Genomic DNA, 19,688 nt, shown 5'->3' on the forward strand with positions numbered 1-19,688 from the left:
CCAGATTAAGTAGGTAGTCAATCTGCTCACACCTTATGCAAGAGTTACCCCTACTACTCTGCATCTCAAGAGCCAGGCTCCAGCACTCTCTACAGCCAGATACCTGGACAGCTACCTGCTTGTGTTCTTCCTCAGTCTGGGTCGACACTGACTTTTTTAGGGAGTTTTTGCTACGAGTTACTACCATGATTGTCCCTGACCACAGCACCCACTAGGAAAGAGAAGAAAAAAAAAAAAAAAAAAAAGTAGCGCAACCGTGACAATACGGGCTTCCCGACGAAAAGACCCTCGCGTGCGGCAGTAAAGCGCGTTTAAATCAGCCGGGGGTGACGTAGCAGTCACAGGCCCCAGCGGCGCGAAGAGCCGATTCCCGCCGACCTCGCGGCGTGTTCAAGGGACGTTCTCAGCTCCGGCGGCCCCAACAGGAGAGAGTCGGACGGTCCCCGGTGGCTGCAGGTCCCGGTGCGGTCCCGGCACGGCTTCCCGACGAAAAGACCCTCGCGTGCGGCAGTAAAGCGCGTTTAAATCAGCCGGGGGTGACGTAGCAGTCACAGGCCCCAGCGGCGCGAAGAGCCGATTCCCGCCGACCTCGCGGCGTGTTCAAGGGACGTTCTCAGCTCCGGCGGCCCCAACAGGAGAGAGTCGGACGGTCCCCGGTGGCTGCAGGTCCCGGTGCGGTCCCGGCACGGCTTCCCGACGAAAAGACCCTCGCGTGCGGCAGTAAAGCGCGTTTAAATCAGCCGGGGGTGACGTAGCAGTCACAGGCCCCAGCGGCGCGAAGAGCCGATTCCCGCCGACCTCGCGGCGTGTTCAAGGGACGTTCTCAGCTCCGGCGGCCCCAACAGGAGAGAGTCGGACGGTCCCCGGTGGCTGCAGGTCCCGGTGCGGTCCCGGCACGGCTTCCCGACGAAAAGACCCTCGCGTGCGGCAGTAAAGCGCGTTTAAATCAGCCGGGGGTGACGTAGCAGTCACAGGCCCCAGCGGCGCGAAGAGCCGATTCCCGCCGACCTCGCGGCGTGTTCAAGGGACGTTCTCAGCTCCGGCGGCCCCAACAGGAGAGAGTCGGACGGTCCCCGGTGGCTGCAGGTCCCGGTGCGGTCCCGGCACGGCTTCCCGACGAAAAGACCCTCGCGTGCGGCAGTAAAGCGCGTTTAAATCAGCCGGGGGTGACGTAGCAGTCACAGGCCCCAGCGGCGCGAAGAGCCGATTCCCGCCGACCTCGCGGCGTGTTCAAGGGACGTTCTCAGCTCCGGCGGCCCCAACAGGAGAGAGTCGGACGGTCCCCGGTGGCTGCAGGTCCCGGTGCGGTCCCGGCACGGCTTCCCGACGAAAAGACCCTCGCGTGCGGCAGTAAAGCGCGTTTAAATCAGCCGGGGGTGACGTAGCAGTCACAGGCCCCAGCGGCGCGAAGAGCCGATTCCCGCCGACCTCGCGGCGTGTTCAAGGGACGTTCTCAGCTCCGGCGGCCCCAACAGGAGAGAGTCGGACGGTCCCCGGTGGCTGCAGGTCCCGGTGCGGTCCCGGCACGGCTTCCCGACGAAAAGACCCTCGCGTGCGGCAGTAAAGCGCGTTTAAATCAGCCGGGGGTGACGTAGCAGTCACAGGCCCCAGCGGCGCGAAGAGCCGATTCCCGCCGACCTCGCGGCGTGTTCAAGGGACGTTCTCAGCTCCGGCGGCCCCAACAGGAGAGAGTCGGACGGTCCCCGGTGGCTGCAGGTCCCGGTGCGGTCCCGGCACGGCTTCCCGACGAAAAGACCCTCGCGTGCGGCAGTAAAGCGCGTTTAAATCAGCCGGGGGTGACGTAGCAGTCACAGGCCCCAGCGGCGCGAAGAGCCGATTCCCGCCGACCTCGCGGCGTGTTCAAGGGACGTTCTCAGCTCCGGCGGCCCCAACAGGAGAGAGTCGGACGGTCCCCGGTGGCTGCAGGTCCCGGTGCGGTCCCGGCACGGCTTCCCGACGAAAAGACCCTCGCGTGCGGCAGTAAAGCGCGTTTAAATCAGCCGGGGGTGACGTAGCAGTCACAGGCCCCAGCGGCGCGAAGAGCCGACTCCCGCCGACCTCTGATGGAACATAAGCAGGCAGTGTGAGCTTGCAGCCCAGAAGGCAAAACACATCCTGGGCTGCATCAAAAGAACAGTGGCCAGCAGATCCAGAGAGGTCATTCTGACACTCTGCTCTGGTGAGACCTCACCTTGAGCTCTAGAGCCCTCAACACAAGAAGGACATGGACCTGATTGGTCTGGTCCAGAGGACGGCCATGAAAATGATCAGGCAGTTGGAATACCTCTGCTATGAAGACAGGCTTGAAGGAGCTGGGGTTGTTCAGCCTGAAGAGAGAAGGCTGAAGAAGAGGAGGGGAGACCTAATAGTGGCCTTCCAGTACCTGAAGGGGACCTACAAGGAGGCTGGAGAGGCACTGTTTACAAAGGCCTGGAGTGATAGGACAAGGAACAATGGTTTCAAACTAGAGAAGAGCAGATTTAGATTGGATGTTAGGGACAAGTTCTTTACCATGAGAGCAGTGGAATACTGGAACAGGTTGCTCAGGGGGGTAGCTGAGGCCCCATCCCTGCAAGTAAGGCTCAACGAGGCTCTGGGCAACCTGCTTTAGTTAGGATGCCCCTGCTTACTGCAGAAGGGGTTAAAGATGACCTTTGGAGGCCCCTTTCAGCCCAAACCATTCTATGATTCTATTCTACGATTAGCAGCAGAACTTCAGGCTAAATCTTTAGGCCATTTTTATGCCTTTAACTGTAAGTTACAGCAGCTGAAAAAAAAAAAAAGGTATTAGAATGGGACTAAACCTGTGTTGGCATTTATTAATGCTAATGCTGCTTCTTTAAGCAACTTACATTTGCAGTACATCTTTTCATCCACATTCAATTCCCTCAAGCACATGGGTAAGACTAAGCAGCATCACAGCAAGTCTGTAAGTGGCATTCCCGGAAATGTTAGGTGAAACACAGAGGATCTGGTGGTTTTTCCCACTGGCTTTGTAAGAGAGAAGATGATGGCACCCTCCTCCACTCAGGAGTGGAAGCACTCTGCCCAAGGGCATTAAGGTCAGAGATTTTTACTTGTTTAATAAAGCTGTAATGCATTTTTTTTTCTGTAGGTCAGCATGCTAAATCTGTCTGCAGAATGCTTTGGGGAAGACATTTTGAATCCAGTCAGACCTTTGGGCATAGTGAGACTTTTATTTCTAAAGCCACTTTATTCTCCATGTAGCTCACGGCCCCCACCCCAGGTAGTGCAGGCCTTGGCACATGGTAGCTTATAATGCTGTTAAAATAAGTGGCAATATCAATCAATGCTTTTCCTTGTACCTCCTGCAAACTGTGTTGTGCGCTAATTACCAATGCTGCAGAGACACACTGGGGAGTAAGTAGCATTTGCAATAATCAGGCTGCACAAGGAACATCAGAGAAAGGGTAAAACAGCCTGGCAAGCTTTGGAAGTAAAAATGCTGTAGTTTAAGTGGTAGCATCGCCATTGATTCTGGTTCTTGAGTGTACTAAACTACTTATTTTTGATATAAAATAGGACAAGTTCAGCAGCCCAGATTAATATTTCACTATGGGGAGAAGTTGAACACCTGATCTGCTGTATGTATTTATCTTGAATGAATAGCTTGTTCACATTGAGGGAAAGAAAAGCAAATGTTAGGAAGAAGGAATATAAAGATGCTCGAATTAAAGCTGGGAATTGATTGTGTGGGACCTAAGGGGAAGATAATGCTGTCATGGCTTGAAATAGTGAAGGCAGGACAGAATTCAACGTTGTTAAGCTGGGAGTAGTTAAAAAGTCAAGCAAAAACATTGAACCTAACACATTTTTACAGGCAGTCACTATTCCACATAGCTTCTTAGAAGTGGGGGACTGGCAGCGAGATCAGGGAACGCACAGCATTAGAGACTTCTGCACCGATAATATGGAAAGAAGTGTAGAAGATGTGAGTGCACAGAGGTGCAGATTCATCTAGAAGGCTAAAGAGGCACTAGCAACCCTTGTTGTACCATCCAGCATATTCAGCAGTCCTCTCCTCTGGCATAAGCTGGGTAGATATATCCCTTGCCTGGATTCTTTCACCACCTTACTAAGCCAAATTGCACTGATCAGCTCCGAGGTTTGCAGGGGATCTCTGTGGAATAACAAACAAAAGGAAAACAAACAAAACACAACAGAACATGCACACAGCACCACAAAACACATGGCTGGCTACAGATATGCCTGCAGATGAATATGGAAGCCCTTGGTGCTCCAAATCAGCTTTGAGTGTAGTAGCATTTAATGCTTGCTACCTATAGCTTCCTAGTATTTATTTGAAGCTGGTCTCTAGCACAAAGAATATTCTCATCTGTCTGCAAAAGACTGCATGAATGAATCCCTAGAGGGATAGCAGTAAGAGGCTGAATAGCAAAAAGAGCAAAACCAGGAAGGAAGAGAATGAGCCATATACACTCTGGGAGCATGAGCAAAGCTGACTGTAAACTCAGCAGCTTACTCCTACGTGACACTGTCAGATTGAAAACACTTGAAAAAAATGCAATGTGTTACACTTGAGGAACTGAGAGCAACCTCCATTACTAAAACCTCCCCAAATTCAGTGACTGACAAACTCTCATTTACTGCTAAGCATGTCTTTTGCTTCTCACTCCAAACACCACCTCAGCTTCAATTTCTATGTGTGGTTTTACTTTTGGCATCTTTCTACTATACCAAAACCACTGACTTTCAAACTGCAAGAGGGAATAGTCACTCTCCAACAAAACTGACAAAGGACAGAGCCACCCCACCCCCATACCAAACTAAACTATTCTCACAAAAGGACACACTTCCAAGCACCAGAACAAGAGGACACAGTCTCAAGCCGTGCCAGGGGAGGTTTAGGCTGGATGTTAGAAGAAATTCTTCATAGAGAGAGTGATTGCCCATTGGAATGTGCTGCCTGGGGAGGTGGTGGAGTCACCATCACTGGAGGTGTTTAGAAAGAGACTGCATGGAGTGCTTGGTGCCATGGTTTAGTTGATTAGATAGTGTTGGATGATAGGTTGGACTTGATAATCTCAAAGGTCTTTTCCAACCTGATTAATTCTATTCTAGTTAAATTCATAATATCTAATGCCACTGGAGTTGAATTCTTAGGAACACAGAATTAATAGAAATGAAGTATTTAAGTCTAGCAAAAACTATGAACCTGACAGCCACTAACTTTTCATGCTATGCAAATTAAATTAGTTCTATGGCTGAGTAATCAAAAGTGGCTCAGTTGGTAGCACTTAAGACCCTTAACAGGAAGATCATGAGTTCAAGCCTGCTAGTGGGCAGTAGTGTCCTCCCTACTCTAGTCATGAGGTCTGTGGTGACAGGTTGGACTCGATGATCTTTGAGGTCTCTTCCAACCTTGGTGATACTGAATATATTCCTTGACGAACTGAAAGTGATGAGTCAGCCTTCTTGCCACCCAGTGGTGTAGCTACTAGAGATTCTACTAAACACAGTGACTGTGAAAAGCTCAGATTGCTCAACAGTTCAACCCTTTACTAAATGATTACAAGGTGTAAACCCTGAAAATGAATAGGAAACCAAAAAGGAGTATTTTATAAGCATAAACACGCAAAGAAATAAAATGAGGCTGTGGGAAGAGATCTGATTCTTTTGCTTTGCATAAGTGGAAAGAAAAGAGTCTATTAAGTTGTTTTGCATTTTCAGGTTGCCTGTTATTTCTTTTTTTCAGCTGTATTTGAGTTGACACAAACACAAGCCACGTATATCTCAAAGGGTCTTTGCTATTTTTGACCTTTTCCTCACTGCTTTTTAATCTTTCCCACAATCTGCAAACAACATTGCAGAGGTAATCCCAAGAAAAGATGCTGTACTTAATTCTCCTGTTTCTGGAAAACAATTACAAAAGCTCAGTACAAGAACTACAAGGTCAATATACATTTTCTCCAAAACAAACAAACAGGGAAAAGTGCAGGTTTACTCATCTTTGGACTTATTACAGATTTACTCATGTTAGCAGTTATCTAGGCCCCTCCAGTCCAGAGTCCTGAGAATCAATAACCTGCAACTAATAGCAAATGCTTGTCCCCTCAAGACACTTTATCTAATGTTTGAAGAAAACTGGGCCAACTTTTTCCTGGAGGAAAGAAGCCCCTGGGGTGACCTTATAGTGGCCTTCCAGTACCTGAGTGGATCCTACAAGAAAGCTGGGGAGGGACTTTTTACAAGGGCTTCTTATGATATGATGAGAGGGAATGGTTTGAAGCTTGAGGAGAAGAGATTTAGACTGGATATTCAAAAGAAATTCTTTACAGGGAGGGTGGTGAGACACTGGAACAGGTTGACCAGGGAGGTTGTAGCTGTCCCCCTTCCTGGAGGTTTTCAAGGCCAGGTAGGATGAGGCTTTGAGCAAGGTGGTCTAGTGGAAGGTGTCCCTGCCCATGGCAAGAGGATTGGACTAGATGATCTTTAAGGTCCCTTCCAACCCAAACCATTCTATGAACCTATGAATCTCACTAAATCTCTTCTGTAGCACAGCAGAATGGCAGTCACAGGAACCTGATAACAAGTGAAGACTGAACTCAGAGTAGTTTTGCAATACAAAGCCAACTCTTTTTATTTCTCAGTACTTTGCCCAACCAAAATGCCACATGTAATCAGCCAAGCCCTTGGCAGTAACAAAGAGGAAATCAACACCCAGATGCATTGAGTGATCGGTGCCCCAAAGATACGTCACTGTGGGCTCTGCTGAGAGCACCATGGGTCAACTCAGAAGAATGAGGACTATCAACTTACTTTTAAGTAACTCTTACTCAGAAAGGTCCTGGGTTTTACACTGACACAGGATATCTGCTCTTACTTCAAGAAGCAAATGTCAGAGATTCACTGAAATAAGCCTTCAAAGCAGTGTTTTCTGGAAGCTCTCACAGATAATTTATAAGGGATGTCTAAGCATTGTGATAGCTTAAAGCAATCTGAGGCACACAGTAATGAAGTAACTGTACTGAGGTCATTGAGCAAGCCATGGTAGAAGTAAAACCAAAGTCCAAGGCACTGTATCCATGCTGTACCTCACTGGTAGCTACTCCTGCTCCTGTCTCCCCTTAAATTCTCTCCTCTGTCAGAGAGGCTTTAGCAACCAATTTCAACTGGACTTCAGGATACCCCCCCGGCCTCCCTTTTTACTTATAATTATAGAATAACATTTACACAACCAAAAAATGAAGAGAAATTTCAAATAACTAAACCAGTCTTCTTCCACAGTCCTTTATAATGAGAGACTTTCATGCACATGGCAGAGTACAGTATTTCTATATTAGAAGACAGTGTGCAGTGCACAGTATAAACAAACTTTGTGTAATTTCAATGGTAGGCAGAAGAAATTGACTGTCACTTCAATACAGAGAACTTCCAAACAGCTACAACTCTTTTAGAAGCCAGCCAGGTTAACTGAACAGTACAATCTGTGGCTACAGCTAAGTGTTTAAGTTGTCCAAAAATCACAACCAAAGAGAACAATGTGTTCTTACAGGAACTCATTGAGAAGCTTCTCTGCAAATGAAGCAAGAATAACCTAAATTAGATTTTTGTATTAATGTCTTAGTTTTGCTTTATATCCCATGACAACAACAGAAGAGGCCTGAAAATATTCTGTCTGCTAAAATACCAAGAGAACTCAGATGTTTAATGGTTTAGGTTTTAATTCCTCAAAGGACTCTTCAAAGAGAACAGTGAATTCGTTGTTATTTCTATTAAATGACAGAAATTCTGACAATAACTGGGAAGGAACAAAATGTGTTCAAACTACCTTAAGGTAAAGAAGCAATATTAATTGACGTCTATTGCAACACTCAGTGGAGTATAGTTTGAAGAGTTACCCTAAGCCTGTGTGAATTTGTTCATCAGTCCTGTCACTTCAGCTTTAAGATGTGTTATCTGGAATGATTTACAGGTACAATGGACTGAAAAAGAAGATGGTGCCATTTCACAACAAGGAACGTTCCAATTATGCTCTGTTATCTGTCTTAGTAATTTAGAATTACAACTACCTAAACTCTGGGTCCTCCTTTGTTAATAGATTATGAAAGAATTTGGCAACATACTCTGCAGATGATTAGGATATTGAGTGAGATAAGCCATCACCATTTAACAACTGTGTATATGCCTAGCATTTTGAAGTTGGAAGTACCAACTCTGAGAACATAGAGTGTTTTTATTTACAGATTCTATACTGAAAACAGTCTTCATCATAATGTCTATATACATGAAACTGAAAGTATTCTGTCTGCTAAAATACCAAGAAAACTCAGAAGTTTAATGGTTTGGGTTTTAATTCCTTAAAGGACTCTCGAAGAGAGCAGTGAATTCATTCTGTGTTAGCAATGTAAGCGGGGGCAACATCTGTGTTACTTTCAATGCTTATTTATTTATTGTACTTGTGCAGAACCCTCCTACCATCCTTCATAAAGAAATAAACTGGGAAGGAGATGAAGAACATTTGAAGTTACTCTGGCAAGGGCAATTTTCTTACAATTCTCCGAGGATTCCAATCATTTTAGCAATGATGTTTCACTTGCCTGTCTCTCTCACTAGGTCTTTTGCCCTCTCCTCTTTTGCATCTAGACAGCAACTGTGTACAAATTGGTGAATATTTAAACACAGAAACCCACTTACAATTCTTTAAAACACCCAGCCAATTATTGTTTTGGTATTCACTGCAGTTAATCGTGATGCATTTATTAATGTGTAAATATCAGACATTTCCTTTGGCATTCTACTCCCCGCTTGCAATTCATTAACATATTGCAATTTAAAAATATTAGTCTCTGAGAAGACACCAGATTTCCATTGGATTGCTCTCACACTTGCAAAGGCATTTTTATATTCCAAATGCATCAAAACAGCACAATCTCCAGGCAGACACTAAGTGGGATTCGCTGAAACACAATGTTAGTTCTAATGGATGGATGATTGTGTTTGGTCTTTTGAAACTTTGAAGTATAGGTAAGTCTTGATCACACAAATTAATAAATCCTAAAGCTGGAGTTAACAATAACCATTACACCCAAATTCTGCAGCTTAGCCCAGCCAATTTTTCAAAAGGTCAGGTTGTGAACTGGAGAAGATCAGGGAGGTCCACCGCATAGCTTTGTTGCCAGGCATCTCTCGTCTGGATTGTTGCAGGCATTTATTAGTATTCGTCAGCAGACTCAACAAAGCAAACAAGAAATTCAAGCACGAATAATAAAATGAAATGCTGCTATATAACCCTTTGTCATTCAGCAAATATGGGACTTTTTAGCTACATTGTTCCTAAACCTGGGTTACTACTTTAATTTTTCTCCACAGTGCTGACTGAATGAGTATGCATGTGTGTTAAATGCAGAGCTCCCTTAACAACTGCAGGACTGCCATTTAATCTGTTGGTAGATGGACCATTTCCTGTGGGAACTCTAGCTATGATTTCCAGATCCACCAAATAAATCTCAGATTAAGATTCCAAATGAAACCTGCCTTTGGCAGATAAAAAATGTCAAGATGGATATAAACAGTAAAATTATAAATTATCTAGGTGTTGCACGATGACTTGATGTGCGTTTTTTGTTTACACTTTCCCCGATATCACAACTATACAAGGCATTCATCAAATGTCACACTTTCATAATATTGGAGGCATCATTAAAACTGTTTGGCTAAGGACCTTGAAGTGTTTAAGCAGTAGCTCAAAAGTATATTTGTGCAAAGTAGAAGAATAAATTTACATATCAGCAGCAGCTCATAAGGGATGGGTAAATATTCTGTTTATCTCTCATTGTAATTCAGGTTAGTTTAAATACAGAGTTTCGGGATATCATTACAGCCTATATGGAGTTATTACATAATTTCCAAACATAGTGTCTGCTGGAGTTTTACTAAGCATGCTGTGTTTATGTTTCCTAAACCAGCTAAAAACAAAGTAAACCTTCCCACTCCATTTTTCTTTGGCTATTGTCATCCTGGACAATTGCTTTTCACATATAACCCCTTCCATTATCTAAATCTTAATGATCCAGAACTCCCTTTTATCTAGGCAGGGTCATGTTTCCTGATGCCCATTAATTATACTGAAAATTCTCTTATCCAAATGTACTCAACCTCCCTTTACAGCAAACAAACAACTAAGGCTGTGCTGAATTACAGTTCGAAATAAAATCCCACAAAGCTACCGCTTTAGAAGTGAAGAAAAATCTCCTAATTTCAAGTGTCTGACAGAAAAGAAAGGTCAACGTGCATAAAGTGCTAGTAAGACATTTGGCACATGCACCTTTTACTCAGAGCAAATGGTCTACTGAAGATGCAGGTGAATTCTCAGACTCCAATGTACTCCCTGGAAATATATATATATATATATATATATATATATTATTACATCTCTGCTCTGAACTTCAGCTTCCTTCTAGTTGTTATTAAAATAGAAGCAACGAAGGTGTCTAGAGAAAAAGAATAACCAACTTCCTCTTCTAATTTTGCTAGAGGTCTTCTAAAACTCCTTCCACATGACTATATAAAAATTACTGACAACAGATCTTGCTCTCCAGGAAGCATATTTCAAGACATTCTGAAGTTAGCTGTGCTCATACTTTAAACACTTCAATGATTCAAAGTGCAATACTTCAAGGTATGCATTTGCCCCGTCTTTAATGCTTGTAGTACTCAGTGTGAACAAGACACTACATATTTTCAAGGTCTAACAAAATCATATTCACAATACTCCAGGCAGATGCTGGATACAGAGTTTGGTTCTGATAAGGAATCTCTGCATGCAGCCTGCCAGAGGTGGACTGTACTTAACCATTCAAAATGTACTAGGAAAGAAAAGGCATCAGAAAAGGATAAATGAGACTTTATAAACAGGAAAAGGTGATTATATTTATAGGAAAGATCAGATATTATTTGATGATTATTTGATGATTTTTTCAGTTATAAGCTCCTTGTTATCTAAGTCATGGCACATTAATCCCTCTGTTTCTGTGCAACACCTTCTATACTTAGTGCTGCTCAACAGTTACTAGCCATTCTTCCTATGTTTGACTCATGCAGGATGATCCTGTGAACCTCTCTTCTGCTCTTACACTGTTTAGAAAAACCTGTGATTACCCCTGCCACTTTGCAAGGCAATCTCTTGACAGCACACAGTGAATCTGGTGCTGAAGGCATGGCACACATGGAAGACACTAATCAATTGAGCCATATACATGAAGACGACGGCCTCTCTGTAGATCACCCATGCAATATCCAGGTCTTCTTTCTTTCCCTGGTAAACTGCACTCCTTATTGCTAAAAGAGGGAAGGAGAGGAAGAATAGGCTCACAATATCTCCTCTTGAGGCATGTTAAAGAAGAAACAGAGTTTACTATAGCCTTGGAAGAAGGGCTTGAGATTTAGTGTTTACATCTGTAATGGCTGTGTTTTGGAGAAAGCGGAAGTAGCATCTCTACAACTAGTTGCTTCTTGACCCAACTAGGTCATCAGATGAAAAGGCCTGACAACACATTAGCCTCCAAGCTTTACCCCTTCATCTCTGTGTATGTGTTAGTGCATGTGTGTTAACATGCCCACACCCCAAAGTCTTTGCAACTACTATTCTAAAACCAGACCCATAACAACATACATTAAAATCATTACCCGATCAGAAAAACTTGCTACTTCTAATAAGGGAATCTACAAATAAGTGGTAAGGAACAGGAGTTCCTTTCTAGGAAGTTAGCAAAAAAAAAAAAAAATGCAGGAAGGTTAGCCTAGATGACCTTTAAAGGTCCCTTCCACTCCAAAACGTTCAGAGTCTTTGATTTTACTTAACCCATGCATGACTGTACATGAAGGTCTCTTCCAACCTGGTCTATTCTATTCTAATTGCCTCAGTTACCATGATTGTAAGAGGGACAGCTGGCAATTCATGGAATTTACAAATGGGAGTAAATAGATGTTAAACTATTTCTGCAGAGATTTTTATTTCCTGAATGTTACTCACTACCCAGCAAAAGAACTGAAAATGTAAGCAATACACTGGCATGTACATGGCCTGGCCATGACACTACAAGCAAAGCTATAGCAGAATCTTAACAGAGAGCACCATCCACTCATGCAAGACCTGTGCATGCACAAACATACAATGCAGTTAAGACAACTGTCCATGTGTAACCTTATCACATGCATGTGTCTAAGCAGCTATGTATACATAACTTGTTCATTAGGTCTGTATATTGATTTCCTGAAGGGAGCAAGACTGGAAAACAGCAGCTTACCACCATATAAAACACTTTTCATATTTCCCTGTACAAGCTGATTCTGCAGTTCTGTTTCAACCTACATTAAATCACTCATCTTTAAAGCTAGGGTTTCCTCTGAACTGCAGTTTTCCAAATATGACAATATTTTTATAAACCAGCCATTCTTTTTAAGGACACCAAGTTAACAGTGAAAGTGTCTATAAGGATCACAACGAAGAGCTGACATCAAATTCTTACAGGTGAAATTGGTTAACTTGCTTTTTAATATGTGCTTTAGGTAGTGGTTTAGAAAAGGATATGTATTCATTTCTATGCTTAAACAATATTAAAACCTCTTTTTAAGGAAGCAAGCTACTTTGACATTAATGCTAAATCAACCTGTTACCTTGTTTGAGGAAATTCCAAATAACTATACAATGCTTTTGATTTTGGAGTCAGCAAAATCACTATTTTGGTGTCAAAATAGATCAAACAGGCCTTGATATTCTAAGACTTTCACCTATTTTCTGTCCTGTCCTTAAAACTACAGATGCTCAGAAATAAGAGACAAGGAAAAAATATTACAATAGTGAAAGACTATCCAATATGGAACAAGTATAACTCCACCCATTCACACAGTACATGATATGAGTCAAATGAGACACAAATTTAGCTCCAGTATTTGCACACTTACTGCTTTCCTGTCCTGCAAACTCTTTTGGGAAACTGATATACTGAGTTCAAAATGTATCTCTAAGTATGAAAAGCATCCAATTTCAGATTTCCTCTTGTGTTTTCACAGTATTAATTTTGTGTAGTTTTCATCATGTATGTAAATCCTACTAAAGAATCATCTTCACCTAGGTGCAATGTGCTTCCCCCTCACTGCCACTGCAGGGCATACATAGGTGCCTGCTTGCCAGTATGACTTTATAATGGGCTACCATCTGTGGCTTTCTAGCTTGGATCCTGAATATTTTCATTTGGAAATTACAGTCTTCACTGGCCTGCTGCCAATACTCCTCATACATTCTCTCAAGTATACTTAGTCACTATCCTCCTATCAAGAAGTAGGTGCTATGGAGATAAACACAACATTTAAATTAGATATAAACCCAAAACAGTAAGATATGCACAAAACCTCCTCTTCAGTTTTTCCCAATATAACACAAGAGAGGCAGACAAATGTCTTAATCCACAAGAGCATACTACATTCCAAACAATATGGAAAGCTAGAAAGAAAAATCTCAAACACTTCAGATATACACTTGTTAAGCACTTTATTTTATAACAGGTATTAACAGGCTACATATTATTCCATATAACCACCATAAGCTACCACTGCTTTGCACATGACATTTTTGTTTTGTTGTTTTTTTTTAAATCCCATTGCTTGAGTGAATTTCCATCTACATTTCATCTCAGATGTGCTTCACCACCTTTATTTTTCAAACAGTAATTTAATCTCACCGTTTCAGAATGTTATATGAAAAAGTAAACAAATAATGAAGTCGTTATAAGGTTCTTCCACAAACATCTTTTAAACTTCCAGATTACAAGCAAGGAATAGCTAGATAGAGGACAGCTGCAAAAAGGAAAGATACCACAGATTACAAAGCAAGCATAGTACATACTTTCAAGAGAGACATGAAAATGAAGGTTAAAAGTTGCTTTGATTTAGTAGTTCAATGAGAAAATGAACCAGTGTCTCTACTGTGGGTATGAACTGAACATTAAGTTGCTGCAATTTATTATCTTCATGGTAAGAAAATGCAATTGAATTATTAATACCCAAATAAATATTTCCTCATTCAGTAAAATACTTCCTCAGACAAAGTAGTGTGATGACATGAGATTTATCCAGAATTCTTTTACTTTTAAAATTCCCTGGGAATAAAAGCATAAGGAATAATGTGACTTATTAATGGCTGATCTTAAATAAAAAGCCCAATTCCTCCCCCAAAAAAACCCAAACAACAAAAACACCCCAAACTCTATCAACTTTATTTTTCCTCTAGAGAACAACTTCTGCTGGGTACACAAATACATTTTAGAAAGGTTATTTTTTCCAAGCTCAACTTAAAGCATCAGAAGAATAATACACATGAAACTCAGCAATACCCAGTGTTCAAAGCATCTGTGAGCAGCAGCACACCATTTCTTGCAATTAGACAGAAAATACTTCACAGAGAATCAGTCTATGGTGTTCACTTGCCTACTTTGGAAAAGTTAACCTTTTGAACCATTCTTAGGGTATGCTGACCCCTAAAGGTCTAAAAATACTGAAACTGATGAAGCCATTACACATTTCAATTGTCAGAATACAATTCTCCACTACGTTACTCCACAATGACTACTTTTGTTTTCAGGGTGCATGACTCAAATACATTTTAAACTTCACTCAGTAACAGCTCAAAATTCCATGAATTAAAAGGTGTCTACAAGTAGTTTATTTTACAGGATAATATAGACAGAAATTCCATTACATATGTGAAACTGCATCATTCCCAGATAGAGTATTTCTTCTAAGCCACAGACTCTTCATGAGAAACTTGACATTAATGATCTTCTGAGAAAGAATATGCATCATAAAATTCCCACAAAAGGGGAGATACACAAGATGCTATCAAGCTCTAATATAGGAAGCCCCTTTGAGGCTGAGGCATTTATGTCTTTGATTTTCTTTTTAACCTTCACATAGCCAGTTTCTGAAAAGCAAAATATAAAAATCCTTCCTCTTATGATGTACTGAAGGTCCCCTTCCTGTGTCTTTCCTGTTCTTCCATCGACATTTTTGTCTACTCATAAGTCACTTCCTGATGACTCTGTTCTGTAAAACCAGTCAATCACACAATCTGCTTTCAAACTCAGGGCTTCCCCCTCTGCCCCAAGTTTCTGCAATGAAACAGAAGATTGTATCTAACAGCAAAACTCTGGTCATCCACATTCAAAAAGATCCTTCCACCCAAATGAGACCCCATGATAACTCCATGAGCCATAGAAGTTACAAGTTAATCAAGGTCCCCTTTACATCCAAGCATACCTTACAGTCTATATTTAGCTGAGGTAATAATGAGAAGCTTGTTGATATTAGCAGATGGCTTAATCTTAATGTAACCATGCATGAACAGCCAAGAAAGTTACTTTAAGACAGACTTCAAATTAGTCGTTAACCCCTTAAGAAAAAAAATAGGTTCGAAAGTACATTGCAATGTACAGACTGTGAATTCAAATAAGATTTCTCAAAGTCATACAAAGAACATCTTCAGTAACCCAGAAAACAAAAATAAAGCTAATGATTTACATTCCTGCAGTTGCTTTGCTGTTACCACAAATACTTTCAAGCAGCACTGTGTAGATATGGTTTGATCCCCCCTGCCCCTTCTGCCAAAGTCAGTCATATATCAGCAAGAACAAATACATTCCAGTCACTGCCTAGCACTGGTACAACACCTAAGGTTCCTTTATTAATACCTTAAAAGTCCTTACCTTTTGACCAGTTCTCCATTTGTTCTTCTGAACTTGTTTGATCTGGCAGAGAGTCCAGTTTTTGCTTGAAGAGTTCAGAGCTGAAATAAAAGTAATTTAAACTAAATACATTGGATGCAATATATCCTAACACACCTACACTTTTCCTTCCTTTGACAGAACATTTCCAAGACCAATTATTTAAAAATATCTCCATCAGAACAATAAAATCTGTTAAACAGTCAGTGCTAAAGTATATTTCTCAGTAATTTCCCCACTCCCCCCCATCTAATTTTTAGAATGATTTTGTTCAGCTTTCTGTTATGTGCAACACCTTTAAAAAAAGATGTGTTAGTTTGTCTTGCTGTCTAGGAGTTGGTCTTGGAAGCACAGCCCAAGTCACACTGAGTGGTCCTGCTAAAGGCAGCAAGACTGCTCCCTTTGGTAGTTATTACAGACAGTGGAATGTATTTCACTTTACAACACTCTTTCTCCTGCTTTAATTTCCTGGATAAAATACAGGTAAAGTGGACCATGGTCGCTCTAACTCTGAACTTGTAGGTTCTTCTAAACAGCTAAATAATCCATCCTAGTATTTGCATATGTATTATTTCAGCCCATGCAGTTAATTACACGGTGCAGTATTTCACGTAATCAAAGACCTTCAAGAAACAACCCTTAGTACTGAAAAGCAAGATTTGCAGGGGAATGTAATGCTACCAGGTGTTAAAATATAGGCTCTCTTCTATGTTAAAAGATCAACTATATTCTCTGTCTCAGGGAAATCCAACTAAATGTGTAATCTTGCCAATATAGTAAGCTTACCACAAATGTTATTACTTATTCAAGCACTTCTTTTAGTATGCATTGTACAAAGGACAATTTTCCAACTTTACCTATGCAGTTGTGCTTATTTTGTGTGCCTTCCCTGCTGTATTTTTTTAAAATACATGTATTAAAAAGACTTCAAAGTGGCTGGGTCACAAAAAACCCCCAGAGTTGCCATAGAGCTAATAAATGTAAGAGTTATGTTGTTTGGTTTGGTTTTGTTTTAAAGTACATTTTAAAATTCAAACAAATACCATGATACATATTCTAACTCATAAAGCAGCAGAAGAAATTACTTTCCCATATAACTACTAAGAAAGCAAATGTTTTGGTTTTGAGGCTAGCATAACAATTATGCAAACATTTAAGATTCGAAACTAAAATTTCTATTAGGCATTTAAAAATATATTTAGTTCATATTCATGGTTAACTATTAAATGTGCCTGAGGGAAAACAGAAAAAGGGTGCATGATTTGATGTGCTGAGGTCTTAAAAAAATAACAGCTTCACCTCATATCCCAGAACTGAGTTCCCTACAAGAATCCCTCAAATGAAGCTGCATGCTTCTTTTTCAATTCTGTGTAACTGTGTTGGTTTGGAGTTGGCAATCTTTTCCTAAGTTCCTCATTTACTTTTGGATTAGCTGAAAATATAGAGGGTTATTAATATCAAGAAATAGGTTTCTGTCAGTGAAGCCATTTCCCTACATATTGCACAAAAAGGTTCATAATAATTGCAGTATTTTAATAAGATATTCATATAGCAAGACATGAAGAAAATACGGTATTTAATAACCTCTGGAGTATTTTAAAACATGACTTAGGGCCTTAATGTGCCTAGTAATATACTATTTAAAAATCATAATTTTATCCCTTCACAATATACAGTCATTCTTCCTCGCCATTTACCCAGCTAATGAATGCCAGCAATTAGTAAAATGTAATCCCATTGCACAATCATTTTAATGCTTTTAGCACTCAGAAAAGTAAACACCAAATTAATACTGCTCAAGCCATATCAGATCCTAGTTGGAAGCAAGCAATTATAGTTCAGCTCCTCAGGTGTAATTAAATGATTGGAATGATTTAGTTCCATAAATGCAAGTTAATTCATAAGCAAGCAACAAATATACTGGGAGTAATTACAAGAAACATTGACAGTCTAAGCAGGGCATGTGCCTGCATGTACCTGAGGTAGGAAAATGCTGCCCTCTCCTGGAAATGATAAGACTATGGCACAGCAAGAACGAGACCAGTCAAGAGGCTCCTTTTGCAGACTTTGTCTAAATAGGTGAAATGTGTTCTGCCAGTAATAGGAATTTTCTGGTTTACACGCACAGAGAAAATAAAAACAGCGTTGATATCGAAGCAGGGCAACCTACTGATCCAAGTCAAACGGAAAGATGCTTTGGGTTTACAGTGTATTTTCCCTATTATTAGAAATAAATATATTAGTGGACAGAAGAATGAAAATATTCCATAAATTGGCTGTTCTGAACAAATATGCCTCAGTAGAGAGTTAACTTATGCACAACACTTACTTACCATTCCAGGTGTACCTTTACAAACAGTGCTTTGAACACAAGGTATTTTTAGAATCAAAACTTACTGAATCATCATTATTACTGAGTGCTAAACTTCACCACATCAAACAACAATCAGAAGTTGGCCCTGAAGATTCTCCCAGAATGAATCATGAGAAAAATTAAATACAATTATTTTAAAGCTTTTCTCTACTTTCATTTGAAGACAAACTGTCATCAGTCTGTCTCATAATCAAAAGAAAATACAGCTGCAGCTAAAAATAAAGTATAGTGGGAGACAGGGACAAAAAAGAAAGAAAATACAAAATGAAACTGTAACACCAAATCTAGAGTTAAAATAAACTCTAGAGCTCACTTCCTTATACTCCATTTATTGAACTGGAATTAGTATTAAGATTGCTAGTTAAAAAACTAAATAAAAAATAGTCCTTATCTGCTGAATACACAACAGTCACATAAAAATTCAGACTAAATATTTAAGTCTAAAATCACCTACAAATATGAATATAAAGTAACCAGTACAGTCCTACTAATGAAAGAAATCCCAGATCTACCTATCTTGCCCTCTAGAGAAATAAAAGCTTCCCAGCGCTGCATAAAGCAGCATGGGAGAAAGTCATACGCTGTGGACAGTGTTTGTCTGGTTTCCACACAGAAGAACTGACTGAAAAGCCTGAGATTGTTCTTTACTGATAGCACTTTGGCATCAAAATATTTCATCGTTCCAGATCTTGGTTTATTTCAAAGCCAACACAAGATGTACGCGGGTACCTGCGCTGTTACCTTCCCGACTGTGGAAAGGAAATAACTTATTTTAATAAGTCATATTATTAAAAGTTTAAAATGTACAGCACATTTGCTGTGCCCTTTGATGTCACAGTCCTATTTTTCTATTCCAATCTTGTACACTGTAAGTTAATTGCTTTTGGAAACTACTTATTATTCATGTAAAAATTAATGTGCCAATGTGTTTAAATCCTTTTAAATGACCATTCATGCATCTTTCTTCTTTAAGTACCAATGAAATCTGTCAAAGGTATCAATGCAAGATGGTCTTAGAGAAAGTTCTAATAAAGATTTTTTTTTTTCTGCTAACATAAGATTTTCATTTTCGTCAACTTTACTTAAATTCCATTAATTTTTTAAGCTGCTTTTAATAAATTCACAAGTAAAAAATTTTAGGCTCCATAGTCTGTCATTTGTGTTCCAGCTGACTTTATGAATATTAATAACAGTGTTATCCTGATTAAATAGGCTTCATATAAAATCCCTGTGAATCCTATAGCTCAGACATCTCATTTTTCCAACTCTTTATGAATTTGGATTCAGACATTAAACTGGAAGAAAACCTTAAAAAACAGATTCAGTGGTACATTCGGGCACCATCAAGCAAAAAATTAGATGTTCCAATAATTCAAATAATTAAAATTGATGGGGCCACATACTGAGATTTCAGACTTTCTGTAAACCTGCAACATATTTTAACTCTAATGAAAACATCAACACTTCACAGAATAACGAATTAAGAATCTATTATAAAATAATAATAGTGTCTGGCCTTATCCTTACCTTAAACAAGGGATGATACAATCTTA

General features: G+C 40.5%; 1 protein-coding gene across 2 annotated transcripts in view; it reads right to left on the reverse strand.

Annotated features, from left to right (window-relative positions):
• Positions 1-19,688, reverse strand: part of MIPOL1 (mirror-image polydactyly 1) — a 199,213-nt gene that overhangs the window by 167,592 nt on the left and 11,933 nt on the right. For both annotated transcript variants that reach the window (XM_054162228.1, XM_054162227.1), the window contains exon 2: positions 15,744-15,823. In XM_054162228.1, the coding sequence (XP_054018203.1) occupies positions 15,744-15,762 (19 nt within the window). In that variant the 5' untranslated portion in view covers positions 15,763-15,823. The remainder of the gene's footprint in view (positions 1-15,743; positions 15,824-19,688) is intronic.

This window comes from Dryobates pubescens, chromosome 5 (assembly GCF_014839835.1).
Source record: "Dryobates pubescens isolate bDryPub1 chromosome 5, bDryPub1.pri, whole genome shotgun sequence".
NCBI lineage: Eukaryota > Metazoa > Chordata > Aves > Piciformes > Picidae > Dryobates > Dryobates pubescens.